At 38.4% G+C, this 18,651-nt stretch overlaps 1 protein-coding gene across 9 annotated transcripts in view; it reads left to right on the forward strand.

Annotated features, from left to right (window-relative positions):
• GPR155 (G protein-coupled receptor 155) overlaps positions 1 to 8,853 on the forward strand; it is a 42,724-nt gene extending 33,871 nt beyond the window's left edge. For 7 of the 9 annotated variants that reach the window (XM_067741492.1, XM_067741491.1, XM_067741499.1 and 4 more), the window contains 3 exons: positions 1,573 to 1,637; positions 2,727 to 2,864; positions 6,932 to 8,853. In XM_067741492.1, the coding sequence (XP_067597593.1) occupies positions 1,573 to 1,637; positions 2,727 to 2,864; positions 6,932 to 7,223 (495 nt within the window). In that variant the 3' untranslated portion in view covers positions 7,224 to 8,853. Of the gene's footprint in view, positions 1 to 1,572; positions 1,638 to 2,726; positions 2,865 to 4,680; positions 5,091 to 6,878 lie in introns of those variants that run through there. The other 2 variants (XM_067741493.1, XM_067741494.1) reach the window with 2 other exon arrangements.
• Positions 8,854 to 18,651: the final 9,798 nt, after the last annotated feature.

An 18,651-nucleotide genomic window follows, 5' to 3' on the forward strand; every position in this document is an offset into this window, starting at 1 on the left:
TAACCACATCCCTTACTTTTTAATTAAAGAATATTAGTCCCAAGATTAATTATCAGCTTGCCTATTAAACCTGAAATAATTGGCCATATGAGTTAGTTAACATTTATAAGTAGACGCTCTTGCAAGTTTTTCCCTAACGTTAATTTCTTGAAATATTTCCAGTTTGCTTTGCCTTTATTATGGGAGCAAAAATGGCTATATTTAGACAGACAAGTGACCTATCAGTTTATTATAGACAGACACGAGCATCCCAGGGCTACTTGATGCCCACCTCACTCTGTGATACTGTCCAAGATTTGATTTTGTACCCAAGATCTATAAAATACTAGGTTGAAAATCTTAGTCTTACTCAGCATTTTGCATTCAGAAAGCCCACTCCAAGCTGAGCCATCCCAGGACTGGGACTGACAAAGCTCCGCAAACAGAAGCTAATGCCAGGAATGTTGCATTTGAAATATTGTCCCCACAGCTTATGGCTGAAGTGCTTCAAAGGAGGGAGACAGATACAAAACCTGCTCCCATTCCATTTTTCTCTTGGGGAGTTGTGGTAGTAAGATCATTCCCTTTAGGTGGTTTATAATTTGAGGTGAAGACAGGTAGGTCCTTCATGTCATTGCATTTTCCATCCCACCCACACCAACCTGCTCTAAAATCCTTACCCCACTGTGCCTGACAGATGGCAGTTCCCAGCCTCCCATCTCCCCAAGGCAGTCCTGATTGTCCTGATACGTGGCTAATATCTGGTGCTAGTTTGCCTCATCACTCCCAAATTCTTCAAACCATTTCCCTAAACACTAGCCAATTTCATTTCACATAAATTTTTTTCAGTTACTTCATTATAATCAGAACCTATAGCACTTGTTAATTCTATAATTTCTGAAGTTTTAACAGAAAAATAATAAAGAAGTACTTAAGCATAATGGGACATATTTTATTTTCTTTTTAGAAAGGGAAAAAAAGTCATATAGCCCTTAAATGTTTTCATTTTTCTCCAGTAAGCTAGCTTGCCAATGTGGTTGTTCAGCACTCACTTTTTTCACCCATCATAATTAGTAGGAAAGATGATTGGGAAGAGGTAGCCAAGGACCATACAATCATCCCTCAGTATCTGAGGGGGACTGGTTCCAGGACACCCCTCAGGTACTAAAATCCATGGATGCTCAAGTCCTTCATATAAAATGGCACAGTATTTGCATATGACCTATGCATGTCCTCCTGTATATTTTAAATCATCTCTAGGTTAGTTACATCACCTTAATTGCTATGTAAACACTTGCCAGTATGCGGCAAATTCAAGTTTTGCTTTTTGGAACTTTCTGGAATTTTTTTCCCAAATATTTTCAATCCACGGTAGGTTAAATCCATGGATATGGAATCTGTGGATACAGAGATTGACTGTACCTGCCATCAGGCACTGAACTTTAGAGGTACTGCCTGTGTGTTCTATTTAAAATGTTGCTCTAATCACTAGAGGTTTACTTCCCCAAGCACTAAATATTTTGGCTTCCATCATTTCTCTGTCTTAAAATTTATTTTAGAACTCATAAAATATAACTTTTTTTTCTTCCATAGGGATTTATTTCCTTTGGCATCTTTGGATTGGACAAACATTTAATCATCCTACCCTTCAAAAGAAGGTACTTTTAGTTTTGAAATAAAGCTGTAACTGTAAAGGTGATGACAAAGCCATCAGAGAAAATGACAGAAGAGCTGTCATTAATCCAACATTTTAATTTGTATTTTAACAAGAATTGATGGACACTGACTTCTATCTATGCCATTAACTACATAAAGTAAAATGAAACTTGAAAATGTATTTAGAAATGGAAATAGTAGGTGATGTGCCCCCAAAGGTCTATATTTGATTGTCTGTCTTGTTTGACAACAGGATTTCTCTTTCTGTCAAACCGACAATTTATAGAAAACTCAAGTTTTCTTCTTTCAATATTTCAATTTTTTAAAATTAACTTGGTGAAGAGTTTCTTTGAATTCAGATCAGGAATTTTCTTTATGAAAAATAATGAAATGAGAACACTTCACCTTGGGGGTGGGAGGAAGTGGTGGAGGTAGAGGGGTGAATCCGTACTTCCTCATTTGTTTTCAAAGTCAAAATTAGTAGAAACTAGAAGTGCTAGTGGAATTTATCCTATTGCCTATATAAAAAGTGCCCAGTAAACGGTCCCTGGGCATTTAGCAACTAAAATATAGTTGCTAGGGTCACAGTCCTTTCATAAAAGAAGAAAAGCACAATAGGAAAGTCACTGCACTTAGTTATTAGCTTCATAATGTTGATTGGTTAAAAGAGTCAACAGATCTATTGTCTGGGCTGGCAAAACAGAATTGTTTTGTACTCCAGGTCCCGCTATTTGTCTCTCTGGTACCAAAACTGGAAAATGATTAAATAATATACTTGATCTCTATATGTTATCTTTTGCGTTTTAAAATAGTAGAATGTAGAAAGAGAAACTTCATTTTTTGGTAGTTACTGAAATGTGTCCAGCATGTCTGGAGGGTTTATAAAATGTTCAAGTCCCCCACCCCAGCCACCAAATGCAGGTTAAATATGCTTCTGCTTCAGAGACTAAGGATGTCTGGGTGTTGTAGATGACAGCTGTGGTGAGTGACAGTTTTGGAACAGCCATGTTGATGGGGTGATAAGCAAGAAGGGGCTCTCTCTCAGGGCTTTTCTTTCCTTAAAAACTGCATCCTTAAATTTTGGTTTTTAGACTTGAATTCCTATGGAACAATAAAGAAACAGCAGAAAATAGGGATTCTTCTGTTCCTGAGGAAATAAAAATGACCTGTCAACAGTTTATCCATTATCACCGTGACCTCTGTATCCAAAACATTGTGAAGGAAAGAAGGTAAGTACAGGTTCTAGATAATTATATTTTAGATGATTAATTTTGGCTTGTAATCAGCTAAGTAATGTGCTTGTGACTAACTTTATTATTGTTATTTTCAATAACACATATACACATAAAAGTTAAAATAGCTATGGGTCAGTTTATAGTTTAAGAAACAGCATATATAGGAGCCATAACACTTTGATCTTTACATTTTTAAATGCCATATAACTTCTGATTTCCATGTAAAACATGAAAACTTTAGAATGAACCAAAATGTAGCAGAATATGAACATTCACTTCATGTTGGCCATTAGTGCCTCTCAAAAACCTTTGAGATACATTGTATTTAGAAGTGATTTTATATTCCCCATCTCCTAGGAGTATGCTAGTCATATGCTATTTCATATTACTAATGATATTGTTAAGAAAATGAAATGAAATTTCTATCTCTTAATTAATTCTGCTGCTTATTTTTCACCTCAAGTCCTAATCTTCAGTCTGTGACAGCATATTTATTCTTCTAATCCTGTATGGAGTATACAGCAGGAAAAGAATAAACAAATGTTTTAGTGCCAATATTTTTGGTTGTCAAAAAAAGAGAAAAAAACAAAACATGATATTAAGAATACTTTTATGTCTATAACTGAAAAATTGAAAATTTATGAAAATTACCATTCAGAATATGTACAAATATTATGCCACTATATTTCATTATAACTGAGGTATCCTGGTATAGCTCATGGAAAGGGGACTCACTGGCTGGGGACTAATACTAGAACTCAATTACTGGATCTGCCACTTATTAGCTCTGTGACATTGGGCAAGTTTAAGTCTCTAAACCTTAGTTTTCCTCTTCTTTAAAATACCTGGCTCTTGGGGTTGTTTGCATTAGATAACAAAATCTATATGATGCGCCTAGCCCAGTTTCTGGAAATGGTAAGCTATGAAAAAATATTAGTTTCCCACCCTTAAAGGCCCAAACACAATTATTTCAAAGTACCATCTATGGATAGTTTCAACTATTTAAAATTGCTTTTTAAAATTTAAAAAAAGGAACTCTGTGTTACCTCCACCAGGCCCACTGTGATTGCCGACTGGCATAGCCCTTTGCCATTTGCAGGGCTGTCAGGCTGCCTCCATCCCAGATGGCAAATGGGCACAGGCTGGTGATGGGACTGCTCTGCATCCTGCATAGTGGCTAATCCTCTGCCACTCTGCACAACTCCGTGGGCTGTGGTTGTAGCTGCCTGATCAGTCATCAGGAAGCAAATATTAATCACTTGGTGTCTGGATTAGAAGGTGTAGGGCTGTAAATTTAAAATCAACGAGGAGGAAAAAGGCTCAGGCTCCGGGTGTAACATTCAGGCTTTTGTTTAAAGTGATGTTTGTAGTTGCAAAGCATAAATTAAGATATCCTGTTACTAAGTAAAATACTGATATTACAATATTGTGATTTTGTGTACTTGAGAAATTTTTTCATGTATATTAACCTCTTTTCTAATTTTTATATGAAACGCTAATGTACATTCATTTGTGGTTAAATGCTTTAAAATTTTTGTCACCTATTTCTCATTTCATCTTGATATTCATCCACTGTTTCCTATTGTCAAGCACTTTAGGTTTTGCAGCTTAACTAATGCTTGTGGACAGATTCATGTTGTCTATTGCATACTTGTATAAAAATGAACAGAATCTACTTAATTTGTTTTTTTACATTTCTTTTTCCCTTGTTTTTTAATTCATACCTGAGGCACCCTCACATTTGCATTAGGAAGACAAATTTTAAATAATTAAGAAGCAGATTTATTATCAAAAATTTTTTAAATCTAAGGAATCTGGGATTTCCCTGGCAGTCCAGTGATTAAGACTCCGCACTGGGGCTTCCCTGGTGGCGCAATGGTTAAGAATCCACCTGCCAATGCACGGGACACGTATTTGAGCCCTGGTCCAGGAAGATCCCACATGCCACAGAGCAACTAAGCCCATGCGCCACAACTACTGAGCCTGCGCTCTAGAGCCCACGAGCCACAACTACTGAGCCCACGCACCACAACTACTGAAGCCCACATGCCCAGAGCCTGTGCTCCGCAACAAGAGAAGCCCCTGCAATGAGAGGCCCGCGCACCACAACGAAGAGTAGCCCCCACTCGCCGCAACTAGAGAAAGCCCGCCTGCAGCAACGAAGACCCAACGCAGTCAAAAATAAATAAGTAAAATAAATAAATTTATTTTTAAAAAAAAGTCTCCGCACTTCCAATGCAGGGGGTGTGGGTTTAATCCCTGGTCTGGGAACTAAGATCCCACAAGCCATGCAGCATGCCCAAAAAAAAAAAAAAAAAAAAAAAAATCTGAGGAATCTTATGGAAATTCCTCAAAATATTAAAAATAGTACCATATGATCCAGCAATTCCACTCCTGAGTATTGACCCAAAGAAAATAAAAAACACTGATTAGAAAAGATATGTGCTCCCCTTTGTTCATTGCAGTATTATTTACAATAGGCAACATATAGAAGAAACCTAAGTGTCCCTCAGTAGATGAATGGATAAAGAAGATGGGGTATATATATAGAATGGAATATCACCCAGCCACAAAAAAGAATGAAATCCTGCCATCTGCGACAAGGTGGATGGACCTAGAGGGCAATATACTAAGTGAAATAAGTCAGACAGAGAAAGACAAACACTGTATGATTTCGCTTATATGTGGAATCTAAAAAAACAAAACAAATGAACAGACATAACAAAACAGAAACAGAGTCATAGGTACAGAGAACAAACAAGTGGTTGCCAGAGGGGAGGAGGTTGGGGGGAAGAAAGAAATAGGTGATGGAGATTAAGAGGTACAGACTTCCAGTTGTAAAATAGATGAATCACAGGGGTGAAATGTACAGTGTGGGGAATATAGTCAACAACTATGAAAAACAAATCTTAGATTTATAGCAAGACAGATCTCACTTACCCTTTGCCTGCTTCTTTTTTTTTAATAGTCATTCTTTTTTTATTTTTTTTATTTTTGGCTGCGTTGGGTCTTCGTTGTTGAGCGTGGGTTTTCTCTAGTTATGGCGAGCAGGGGCTACTCTTCGTTGCAGTGTTCAGGCTTCTCACTGCGGTGGCTCCTCTTGTTGCGGAGTACGGGCTCTAGGTGCACGGGCTTCAGTAGCTGTGGCATGCAGCTTCAGTAGTTGTGGCTCGTGGGCTCTAGAGCACAGGCTCAGTAGTTGTGGCTCATGGGTTTAGTTGCTCCGCGGCATGTGGGATCTTCCTGGACCAGGGCTGGAACCCATGTCCCCTGCATTGTCAGGCAGATTCTTAACCACTATGCCACCAGGGAAGCCCTGCCTGCTTCTTAATGGAGCAAATTCCTAACATATCAGTAAGATTATCTTGCTCAGGGCATGAAGAAAGGTATTGTGATAAGCAGAAAATAAAAAGTTTGATTTCAGTAATTTAGTAAAAATTGTCACTTCTTAAGAGCTTGCAAAAATATTATTTAATGCTCCTGAGACAAATTATTTATTTTAACTGAGTATAACTTATAAAATATATAATTGCTATCTATAGAATGCATCTGGGGCTTCCCTGGTGGTGCAGTGGTTGAGCGTCTGCCTGCCGATGCAGGGGACGCGGGTTCGTGCCCCGGTCCGGGAAGATCCCACATGCCGCGGAGCGGCTGGGCCTGCGCGTCCGGAGCCTGTGCTCCGCAACGGGAGAGGCCACAACAGTGAGAGGCCCGCGTAACGCAAAAAAAAAAAAAAAAAAGAATGCACCTGACCATAAAAGACCATCTACTCTATAAAGAATATTTATTTGTTGATGCACTTACATTATCTAAGTCATTTGTTTTAAGTGTTTCTGTTTTCACAAGCATTATTGGCCTATTTTGTTTTTCTCTGGTGGGTCTTTCTAGGTTCAGGTAATTTAATAAACCCTTTACATTCAGAATAGTTTCATCCCTGCCACCTTTTAACTGTCATGCTGTCTTTCCCTGTCTCCTTCTATTTTTCCTTGCTTGTCCTCCATCATGCAGTGCTGATACCAGATTTACAGAACATATGGGTGAATCATTCCTTTGACATACAGGTGTGGTACAAAGACTTCTGTCGGGACCTTCTGTGGCTGTGACCTGGTGAGCTGGCTAATTGAAGTTGGCCTTGCCTCCGACCGTGGTGAAGCTGTGATATACGGAGATAAACTGGTGCAAGGGGGAGTCATCCAACATATCACCAACAATTATGAATTTCGGGATGAGTACTTGTTTTACAGATTTCTTCAAAAGAGTCCTGAACAGAGTCCTCCTGCTATTAATGCAAACATTCCCCAACAGGAAAGATACAAAGAAATTGAGCATTCATCCCCATCCCTTAAGACCTAAGTTATAAAGGAGACAAGTCGCCCACATGGAGTCATATTCTAGCCCCAGATCTGTTACTTATTAGTTAGGGGACCTTGGGCAAATCACAACCTCTCTGAGCCTCAGTTGCCTCTTCTGTAAAATTTGACAAGACATGTTCCCACCCCGTGCTAATATTCTGTGATTTCATGTGTATGTAAAACACACAGGAAATTGACTTAGAAAAAAGAGAAACAAATCAAAATTTAAAGTTCTGATAATGAATATAATAATTACTATAAACTATGCCAATATTTTAAAACATTGTTCCCTGCAGTTGCGTGCTGTAATTTCAAAATCAATATCCAATTTACTGTTCTTTCAAATTGCCAAATTTGGCATCTGTTGGGAGGATATGGACCTTAAATTATGACCAGTTTGCACGTATTGATAGCACTTCCTAAAAAAGATTTCATTGATTCTTATGAGAGGCCTTCTTATTCTATTTTTCCATTCCCTTGAAAAATAGTACTCATTAAAAACTAGAAGCACTTTTTTAAAAAACAAGTGCTTCATCTCCTTTTGCTTTTCTATCCAACGTACTAATCTGTGCCATTAGGAGGGAAATAAGAACCTCCATAAATATTATCTCTAAAATTCATCAACAGAAGTATAGTCTAACCTTTAGCTTTTGTACTAAAAGTAATAATTTGAGCGGATCCATTTAAATTTATCAGCAAAATTATTGCTGTGTGATATATCATTTCTGGTGTTTGCACAAAGCATCTCTGGGCAGGACAGAGATTACCTTATTACCTATTACCTTATTCCCTGCAATTAAAGAGAAGAAAAAACTATGTAATTCAAGCCAAGATTTTAAAATTCTATGCTTAACATCCTATTTTTACATTTATAATTTAGTTTTCTTAAGTGTCCATGTATAAAAATTTATAAATTTGAAAATAACTAAATGTTGCCCTCTACTTAATTATTAGCTGTTAGTACTGGTTTAACTTATTTAAAACCGTTTCAAATATTTATTTGTCTCATACTTTTAGTGTCTTATATGTAAAAACCATTTAGAAAATAATTTATAGGGTTAAATCATTGCCCTTTTAATGCAACAAAAATGTAATTAAAAAAAAAACCTGCATGGAAGCCTAGTGTACTTAACAAGTAAATTACACATTAGTGTGTAGTATTAACCTATTACCAATTTTAAGTTATAACTGGGGAATGGGGTTTTTCAGCAGAACTGTCTGCTACATAACTTAAAAAAATATATATGACCACATTATTATAACTCTTAGAATCCTCAGGAGTAAGCATAAAGCCTCATTGCTGTACCAAGAGAATTTTATAGTTACAGCAATAAAGATATTAATTCATATGCATGCAAGAAACTCAAACGCAAGTGGGGAATTTGTTTTGCTTGTGAACAAGTCATACTACACATGTTCTGTTATTTGCATGACAGGAATTGGCAGCATCTTTTTCCATGGAAGACACTAAAAGAAAACCCTGACTCAGAATGATCTGCAGTTTCAGATAATGAAAGCTTTTAAGAGATGTTTTTAGAATTAAGGATATGCTAATTTTATTAAATAAAAATATTTGTAACTTTTACTCACTCACTGACAAAGCAAGTTTCTCAATAAAATATCTATTTTAACTTGCAGTGCCAACGTCTTTTCTTTGAGTAATTTGAATAATGCAGAAGCCATCAGAGAGATCTTTTCTATAGGTTTTCAATGTTTCCTTAAATGGGTCTCCTGAGATTGTTCTATTCTTCATGACCCTATGGGATCTGTGCACAAGGCCTTGCGCAATTATGCACTCAGTAAACACATTTTATTCATGAGTCAATATGACATTAGAGTCCTCACATATTTCATAATTTTTAATATGCAGGGTCACAGATGAGAAAATTATCCAATACTGTTTTGATTAAAATCTACCCCTTTTATACCAATCTTCAGCATGGTCAATTGTTCTTTTTCTTTGTTCTCAATGAGTAATTCCATGCCTAACTTGTATTTAAATTTCAGTATTTTTAGAATAAGGTAAACTGTGCTTGGCATTTTAGGAATAACGATTAATGATCAGTCAGCTTTTAAAAGCAAAAAATAATGTAAAACTATTGTTACACTTGCTATGCAGTAGAATACAGCTTGGTTTTTGCTCCATCATACCTCATATCATGTAAAATATTAAATTACTTTAGATCACTAAACTAGGTAATGAAGTAATGAGTTATGGTTGGAAACAGTTCAGATGAGAAATGTTACCACCATTTTTCAGGAAAAGATGGGATGATAAATTTCTACAGTTGTTATGATAAAAGCCTAAAATCAATTAAAAAGAGAAAACACTAATAACCCTGTTGAACCTATTTGGGAGCAAATTTTACAAATAGGAACTAGATTTCCAAAATTCTAGACTGCAAAATTATTTCTAGGGCAAATTTTTTTATTGAAAATTAATATGTAAATGGATGTTTTCATCAAAGATCAAATTAGCTTTCTTTAAAATACTCAGTTTATTAGATTATTCCCTTGGTTTATTATGTAATGGTAAATAATAAACCACATCATCTAAGGATTGACTAAAAAAAACCTTAAATTTCAGCTACTATTTTTTTTTCCATAGTTTTAACACCTTTATTAAATCTAATAACTTTCTTTTTTTTTGCGGTACGTGGGCCTCTCACTGTTGTGGCCTCTCCCATTGTGGAGCACAGGCTCCGGACGCACAGGCTCAGCGGCCATGGCTCACGGGCCCAGCCACTCCGCGGCATGGGGATCTTCCCGGACCGGGGCACGAACCCATGTCCCCTGCATCGGCAGGTAACCACTGCGCCACCAGGGAAGCCCTAAATCTAATAACTTTCATAAAGAGCCTGGCACACCTTAGGGAATCATGAGCTTATTAAATATTAGCTAACCTCATTTTATGACTAAACCACTCTTTTCCTGTTACTCTTTTATCAACTGTTATTATTTCTTTTAACATCTTTATTGGAGTATAATTGCTCTACAATGGTGTGTTAGTTTCTGCTTTACAACAAAGTGAATCAGCTGTACATATACATATATCCCCATATCTCCTCCCTCTTGCATCTCCCTCCCACCCTCCCTATCCCACCCTTCTAAGTGGACACAAAGCACGGAGCTGATCTCTCTGTGCTATGCAGCTCCTTCCCACTAGCTATGTATTTTACATTTGGTAATGTATATATGTCCATGCCACTCTCTCACTTCATCCCAGCTTACCCTTCCCTCTCCCCGTGTCAAGTCCATTCTCTACATCTGCGTCTTTATTCCTCTCCTCCTCCTAGGTTCTTCAGAACTTTTTTTTTTTTTAGATTCCATATATATGTGTTAGCATACAGTATTTATATATATATATTTTTTCTCTTTCTTACTTATTTCACTCTGTATGACAGTCTCTAGGTCCATCCACTTCACTACAAATAACTCAATTTTGTTTCTTTTTATGGCTGAGTAATATTCCATTGTATATATGTGCCACATCTTCTTTATCCATTCATCTGTCAATGGGCACTTAGGTTGCTTCCATGTCCTGGCTATTGTAAATAGAGCTGCAATGAACATTGTGGTACATGACTCTTTTAGAATTATGGTTTTCTCAGGGTATATGCCCAGTAGTGGGGTTGCTGGATCGTATGGTAGTTCTATTTTTAGTTTTTTAAGGAACCTCCATACTCTTCTCCATAGTGGCTGTATCAATTTACATTCCCACCAACAGTGCAAGAGGGTTCCCTTTTCTCCACACCCTCTCCAGCATTTATTGTTTGTAGATTTTTCGATGATGGCCATTCTGACTGGTGTGAGGTGATAACTCATTGTAGTTTTGATTTGCATTTCTCTAATGATTAGTGTTGTTGAGCATCCTTTCATGTGTTGGTTGGCAATCTGTATATCTTCTTTAGAGAAATGTCTATTTAGGTGTACTGCCCATTTTTGGATTGGGTTGTTTGTTTTTTTGATATTGAGCTGCATTCGCTGCTTGTAAATTTTGGAGATTAATCCATTGTCAGTTGCTTCATTTGCAAATATTTTCTCCCATTCTGAGGGTTGTCTTTTCGTCTTGTTTATGGTTTCCTTTGCTGTGCAAAAGCTTTTAAGTTTCATCAGGTCCCATTTGTTTATTTTTGTTTCTATTTCCATTTCTCTAGGAGGTGGGTTAAAAAGGATCTTGCTGTGATTTATGTCATAGAGTGTCCTGCCTATGTTTTCCTCTAAGAGTTCTCTGTATTGTCTGGCCTTACGTTTAGGTCTTGAATCCATTTTGAGTTTATTTTTGTGTATGGTGTTAGGAAGTGTTCTAATTTCATTCTTTTACATGTAGCTGTCCAGTTTTCCCAGCACAACCTATTGAAGAGGCTGTCTTTTCTTCATTGTATATTCTTGCCAACTTTATCAAAGATAAGGTGACCATATGCGCATGGGTTTATCTCTGGGCTTTCTATCCTGCTCCATTGATCTATATTTCTGTTTTTGTGCCAGTACCATACTGTCTTGATTACTGTAGCTTTGTAGTATAGTCTGAAGTGTGGGAGCCTGATTCCTCCAGTTCCATTTTTCTTTCTCAAGATTGCTTTGGCTATTCGGGGTCTTTTGTGTTTCCATACAAATTGTGCAATTTTTTGTTCTAGTTCTGTGAAAAATGCCATTGGTAATTTGATAGGGATTGCACTGAATCTGTAGATTACATTGGGTAGTATAGTCATTTTCACAGTGTTGATTCTAACAATCCAAGAACATGGTATATCTCTCCATTTGTTTGTATCATCTTTAATTTCTTTCATCAGTGTCTTATGGTCTTCTGCATACAGGTCTTTTGTCTCCTTAGGTAGGTTTATTCCTAGGTATTTTATTCTTTTTGTTGCAATGGTAAATGGGAGTGTTTCCTTAATTTCTCTTTAAGATTTTTCATCATTAATGTATAGAAATGCAAGAGATTTCTGTACATTAATTTTGTATCTTGCTACTTTACCAAATTCATTGATTAGCTCTAGTAGTTTTCTGGTAGCATCTTTAGGATTCTCTATGTATAGTATCATGTCATCTGCAAACAGTGACAGTTTTACTTCTTCTTTTCCGATTTGGATTCCTTTTATTTCTTTTTATTCTCTGGTTGCTGTGGCTAAAACTTCCAAAACTATGTTGAATAATAGTGGTGAGAGTGGGCAACCTTGTCTTGTTCCTGATCTTAGAGGAAATGGTTTCAGTTTTTCACCATTGAGAACAATGTTGGCTGTGGGTTTGTCATATATGGCCTTTATTATGTTGAGTTAAGTTCCCTCTATGCCTACTGTCTGGAGGGTTTTTATCATAAATCAGTGTTGAATTTTGTCAAAAGATTTTTCTGCATCTGTTGATTATCATATGGTTTTTCTCCTTCAATTTGCTAATATGGTATATCACATTGATTGATTTGTGTATATTGAAGAATCCTTGCATTCCTGGGATAAACCCCACTTGATCATGGTGTATGATCCTTTTAACGTGCTGTTGGATTCTCTTTGCTAGTTGTTGAGTATTTTTGCATCTATGTTCATCAGTGATATTGGCCTGTAGTTTTCTTTTTTTGTGACATCTTTGTCTGGTGTTGGTATCAGGGTGATTGTGGCCTCATAGAATGAGTTTGGGAGTGTTCCTCCCTCTGCTATATTTTGGAAGAGTTTGAGGAGGATAGGTGTTAGCTCTTCTCTAAATGTTTGATAGAATTCACCTGTGAAGCCATCTGGTCCTGGGCTTTTGTTTGTTGGAAGATGTTTAATCACAGTTTCAATAGTGCTTGTGATCTGTTTATATTTTCTGTATCTTCCTGGTTCAGTCTTGGAAGGTTGTGCTTTTCTAAGAATTTGTCCATTTCTTCCAGGTTGTCCATTTTATTGTCATATGGTTGCTTGTAGTAATCTCTCATGATCCTTTGTATTTCTGCACTGTCAGTTGTTACTCCTTTTTGATTTCTGATTCTCTTGAGTCTTCTCCCTTTTTTTCTTGATGAGTCTGGCTAATGGTTTATCAATTTTGTTTATCTTCTGAAAGAACCAGCTTTTAGTTTTATTGATCTTTGCTATCGTTTCCTTCATTTCTTTTTATTTCTGATCTAATCTTTATGATTTCTTTCCTTCTGCTAACTTTGGGGTTTTTTTGTTCTTCTTTCTCTAATTGCTCTAGGTGTAAGGTTAGGTTGTTTACTTGAGGTGTTTCTTGTTTCTTGAGGTAGGACTGTATTGCTATAAACTTCCTTCTTAGAACTGCTTTTGCTGCACCCCACAGGTTTTGGGTTTTCATGTTTTCATTGTGATTTGTTTCTAGGTATTTTTTGATTTCCTCTTTGATTTCTTCATTGATCTCTTGGTTATTTCGTACTGTATTGTTTAGCCTGCATGTGTTTGTATTTTTTACAGATTTTTTTCCTGTAATTGACATCCAGTCTCATAGCACTGTGGTTGGAAAAGATGCTTGATACAATTTCAATTTTCTTAAATTTACCAAGGCTTGATTTGTGACCCAAGATATTATCTGTCCTGGAGAATGTTCCATGAGCACTTGAAAAGAAAGTGTATTCTGTTGTTTTTGGATGGAATGTCCTATAAATATGTTAAGTCCATTTTGTTTAATGTATCGTTTAAAGCTTCTGTTTCCTTATTTATTTTCATTTTGGATGATCTGTCCATTGGTGAAAGTGGGTTGTTAAAGTCCCCTACTATGATTGTGTTACTGTCAATTTTCCCTTTTCTGGCTGTTAGCATTTGCCTTAGGTACTGAGGTGCTCCTATGTTGGGTGCATAAATATTTACAATTGTTATATCTTCTTCTTGGATTCATCCTTTGATTATTATGTAGTGTCCTTCTTTGTCTCTTGTAATAGTCTTTATTTTAAAGTCTAGTTTGTCTGATACAAGAATTGCTACTCCAGCTTTCTTTTGATTTCCATTTGCATGGAATATCTTTTTCCATCCCCTCACTTTCAGTCTGTATGTGTCCCTAAGTCTGAAGTGGGTCACTTGTAGACAGCATATATACACGTCTTGTTTTTGTATCCATTCAGCCAGTCTATGCTTTTGGTTGGAGCATTTAATCCATTTACATTTAAGGTAATTATTGATATATATGTTCCTATTACCATTTTCTTAATTGTTTTGGTTTTGTTATTGTAGGTCTTTTCCTTCTCTTGTGTTTCCTGCCTAAAGAAGTTCCTTTAGCATTTGTTGTAAAGCTGGTTGGTGGTGCTGAATTCCCTTAGCTTTTGTTTGTCTGTAAAGATTTTAATTTCTCCATCAAATCTGAATGACATTCTTGCTAGGCAGAGTAATCTTGGTTGTAGGTTTTTCCCTTTCATCACTTTCAATATGTCCTGCCACTCTCTTCTGGCTTGCAGAGTTTCTGCTGAACCATCAGCTGTTAACCTTATGGGGATTCCCTTGTATGTTATTTGTTGCTTTTCCCTTATTGCTTTTAATATTTTTTCTTGTATTTAATTTTTGATAGTTTAATATGTGTCTTAGTGTGTTTCTCCTTGGATTTATCCTATGTGGGACTCTCTGCACTTCCTGGAGTTGATTGACTATTTCCTTCCCTATATTAGGGAAGTTTTCAATTATAATCTCCTCAAATATTTTCTCAGTCCCTTTCTTTTTCGCTTCTTCTTCTGGGACCCCTACAATTTGAATGTTGTTGCATTTAATGTTGTCCCAGAGGTCTCTGAGACTGTCCTCAATTCTTTTCATTCTTTTTTCTTTATTGTGCTCTGTGGGAGCTGTTTCCACTATTTTATCTTCTAGGTCACTTATCCGTTATTCTGCCTCAGTGATTCTGCTACTGATTCCTTCTAGACAATTTTTTTTTTTTTTTTTTGCGGTACACGGGCCTCTCACCGCTGTGGCCTTTCCCGTTGCAGAGCACAGGCTCTGGACACGCAGCCTCAGCGGCCACGGCTCACAGGCCCAGCCGCTCCACTGCACGCGGGATCCTCCCGGACCAGGGCACGAATCCGCGTACCCTGCATCGGCAGGTGGACCGCCAACCACTGTGCCACCAGGGAAGCCCGTTCTAAGAATTTTTAATTTCATTTATTGTGTTGTTCATCATTGTTTGTTTGCTCTTAATTCTTCTAGGTCCTTGTTAAACGTTTCTTATATTTTCTCCATTCTATTTCCAAGATTTTGGATCATCTTTACTGTCATTACTCTGAATTCTTTTTCAGGTAGACTGCCTATTTCCTCTTCATTTGTTTGGTCTGGTGGGTTTTTACCTTGCTCCTTCATCTGCTGTGTACTTCTGTCTTCTCATTTTGCTTAACTTACTGTGTTTGGGGTCTCTTTTTCGCAGGCTGCAGGTTCATAGTTCCCATTGTTTTTGGTGTCTGCCCCCAGTGGGTAAGGTTGGTTCAGTGGGTTTTGTAGGCTCTCTGGTGGAGGGGACCGGTGCCTGTGTTGTGGTGGATGAGGCTGGACTTGTCTTTCTCGTGGGCAGGACCACATCCGGTGGTGTGTTTGGGGGTATCTGTGACCTTATTATGGTTTTAGGCAGACTGTCTGCTAATGAGTGGGGTTGTGTTCCTGTCTTGCTAGTTGTTTGGCTGGTCGTTGAGTGGAGCTGGGTCTTAGTGTTGAGATGGAGATCTCTGGGAGAACTTTCGTCGTTTGATATTACTTGGAGCCAGGAGGTCTCTCTCCCAACTCAGAGGCTCAGGCCTGACACCTGGCTGGAGCACCAAAATCCTGTCAGCCACACAGCTCAGAAGAAAAGGGAGAAAAAAGAAAGAGAGAGAGAAAGAAGGAAAAAAGTAAAATAAAAGTCAAGTTATTAAAATAAAAAAGTATTAAAATTAAAAAGTAATAAAGAAAGAGAGCAAGCAAACCTAAAAACAAATCCACTAATGATAAAAGTGCTAAAAACTATACCAAAAAAAAAAAAGGACAGAACTCTAGCACAAATGGCAAAAGCAAAGGTATACAAACAAAATCACACAAAAAAGCATACACATACACACTCACAAAAAGAGAAAAAGGAAAAATATATTTTTTTAAAAAAAAGGAAGAGAGTATCCAAATCAATAAACAAATCTACCAATGATAATAAGGTAAATACTAAACTAAGATAAACATAAAACCAGAAATAAATTAGATGCAGAAACCAAACCCCAAGTCTTCAGTTGCTCCCAAAGTCCACCTCCTCAATTTTGGGATGATTCGTTGTCTATTCAGGTATTCCACAGATGCAGGGTACATCAAGTTGATTGGGGAGATTTAATCCACTGCTCCTGAGGCTGTGGGGAGAGATTTCCCTTTCTCTTCTTTGTTTGCACAGCTCCCGGGGTTCAGCTTTGGATTTGGCCCTGCCGCTGCATGTAGGTCGCCTGAGGGCATCTGTTCCCACCCAGACAGGACAGGGTTAAAGTAGCAGCTGATTAGGGGGCTCTGGCTCACTAAGGCCAGGGGGAGGGAGGGGTATGGAATGCGGGGCGAGCCTGCAGCGGCAGAGGCCGGCATGACGTTGCAACAGCCTGAGGCACACTGTTCTCCTGGGGAAGTTGTCCCTGGATCACGGGACCCTGGCAGTGGCGGGCTTCACAGGCTCCCGGGAGGGGAGGTGTGGATAGTGACCTGTGCTTGCACACAGGCTTCTTGGTAGCTGCAGCAGCAGCCTTAGCATTTCATGTCCGTCTCTGATGTCCACGCTGATAGCCGCAGCTCGCGCCAGTCTCTGGAGCTCGTTTAGGTGGTGCTCTGAATCCCCTTTCCTCGCGCACCACGAAACAATGGTCTCTTGCCTCTTAGGCAGTTCCAGACTTTTTCCCCGACTCCCTCCCAGCTAGCTGTGGCGCACTAGCCTTCTTAAGGCTGTGTTCACGCAGCCAACTCCAGTCCTCTCTCTGGGATCCGACCTCTGAAGCTGGAACATCAGCTCCCAGCCCCCACCCGCCCCGGCGGGTGAGCAGACAAGCCTCTCAGGCTCATGAGTGCTGGTCAGCACCGATCCTCTGTGCGGGAATCTCTCCGCTTTGCCCTCTGCACCCCTGTTGCTGCACTCTCCTCCATGGCTCCAAAGCTTCCACCCCCACCCCCACCCCCAGTCTCCACCAGTGAAGGGGCTTCCTAGTGTATGGAAACTTTTCCTCCTTCACAGCTCCCTCCCAGAGGTGCAGGTCCCGCCCCTATCCTTTTGTCTCTGTTTATTCTTTTCTGTTTTGCCCTACCCAGGTACGTGGGTAGTTTCTTGCCTTTTGGGAAGTCTGAGGTCTTCTGCCAGCGTTCAGTAGGTGTTCTGTAGCAGTTGTTCCACATGTAGATGTATTTCTGCTGTATTTGTGGGGAGGAAGGTGATCTCCACATCTTACTCCTCTAGCATCTTGAAGGTCCCCCCAGCTACTATGTTTTTTACTCTTAAGAAACACATGAAATTTAAGAAAACCTTAAATTTTCTAAAATATACCACAAGGTATTAATTACTCACTGAAGTACCAAAGCCCAATACCATATTGGATTTATAGAGTGAAAGTCTCCCAAAATGTTTTATAAATTAATTGGCTGTTTATAAATATAATAATCCTTATCTTTATCTGGGGAGTTATTATTCCTATTTTGAATATGGAAAAAGGGAATAGGTTGACCTCAGCCTTATAAAAGGCTATCAAGTTGTACGGATAGATTGTCTAGCTAATTTTCTCAACTTTACAAGCTGAGAAGAGGACTGTGTAAATTCTCTCCATCAGTCCTTGAATGTTAATTTAAATGTTTATTGAGCATCTAGCTTGTGCCAGACACAATGTTGAACATTAAGCACACAACAGTGAGAAAAAATATGGTTCTTATCCTCATAAAGCTTCTTCTGCTGTGAGAGACAGATGTTAAACATTTAATTACACTTGTGATCAGGATCACATGTGGCTCTCAGAGTATGTATCAAGAGGCTTGATCTTGAGTGGGGAAAATTTCCCTGAGGAAGTCATGTTTCAGCAAAACTCTAAAGGATGGAAAGAACTACTTATATTAAAAGCACATGAAATGAATGGTGCAAGCAGAGGGTACAGTCATGATGAAGGAACTGAGCACATTCAAGGAACTGAAAGAGCAGAATAGAAACTTTAAAAAAACAAAGCATAGGGCTCCCCTGGTGGAGCAGTGGTTGAGAGTCCGCCTGCCGATGCAGGAAACGCGGGTTCGTGCCCGGTCCAGGAAGATCCCACATGCCGTGGAGTGGCTGGGTCCGTGAGCCATGGCCGCTGAGCCTGCGCGTCCGGAGCCTGTGCTCCGCAACGGGAGAGGCCACAACAGTGAGAGGCCCGCGTACCGCGCAAAAAAAAAAAAAAAAAAAGCATAATAAGATATAGATGGGGCAGATTGGCAGGATCTTGTTGATAGTTGTTAAGGATTGGGACTTATCTCATTGACTCTTTACAGTTTTAGACACAATAGGAAAATTAACAACTT

This window comes from Pseudorca crassidens, chromosome 6, assembly GCF_039906515.1.
Source record: "Pseudorca crassidens isolate mPseCra1 chromosome 6, mPseCra1.hap1, whole genome shotgun sequence".
Classification (NCBI taxonomy): domain Eukaryota; kingdom Metazoa; phylum Chordata; class Mammalia; order Artiodactyla; family Delphinidae; genus Pseudorca; species Pseudorca crassidens.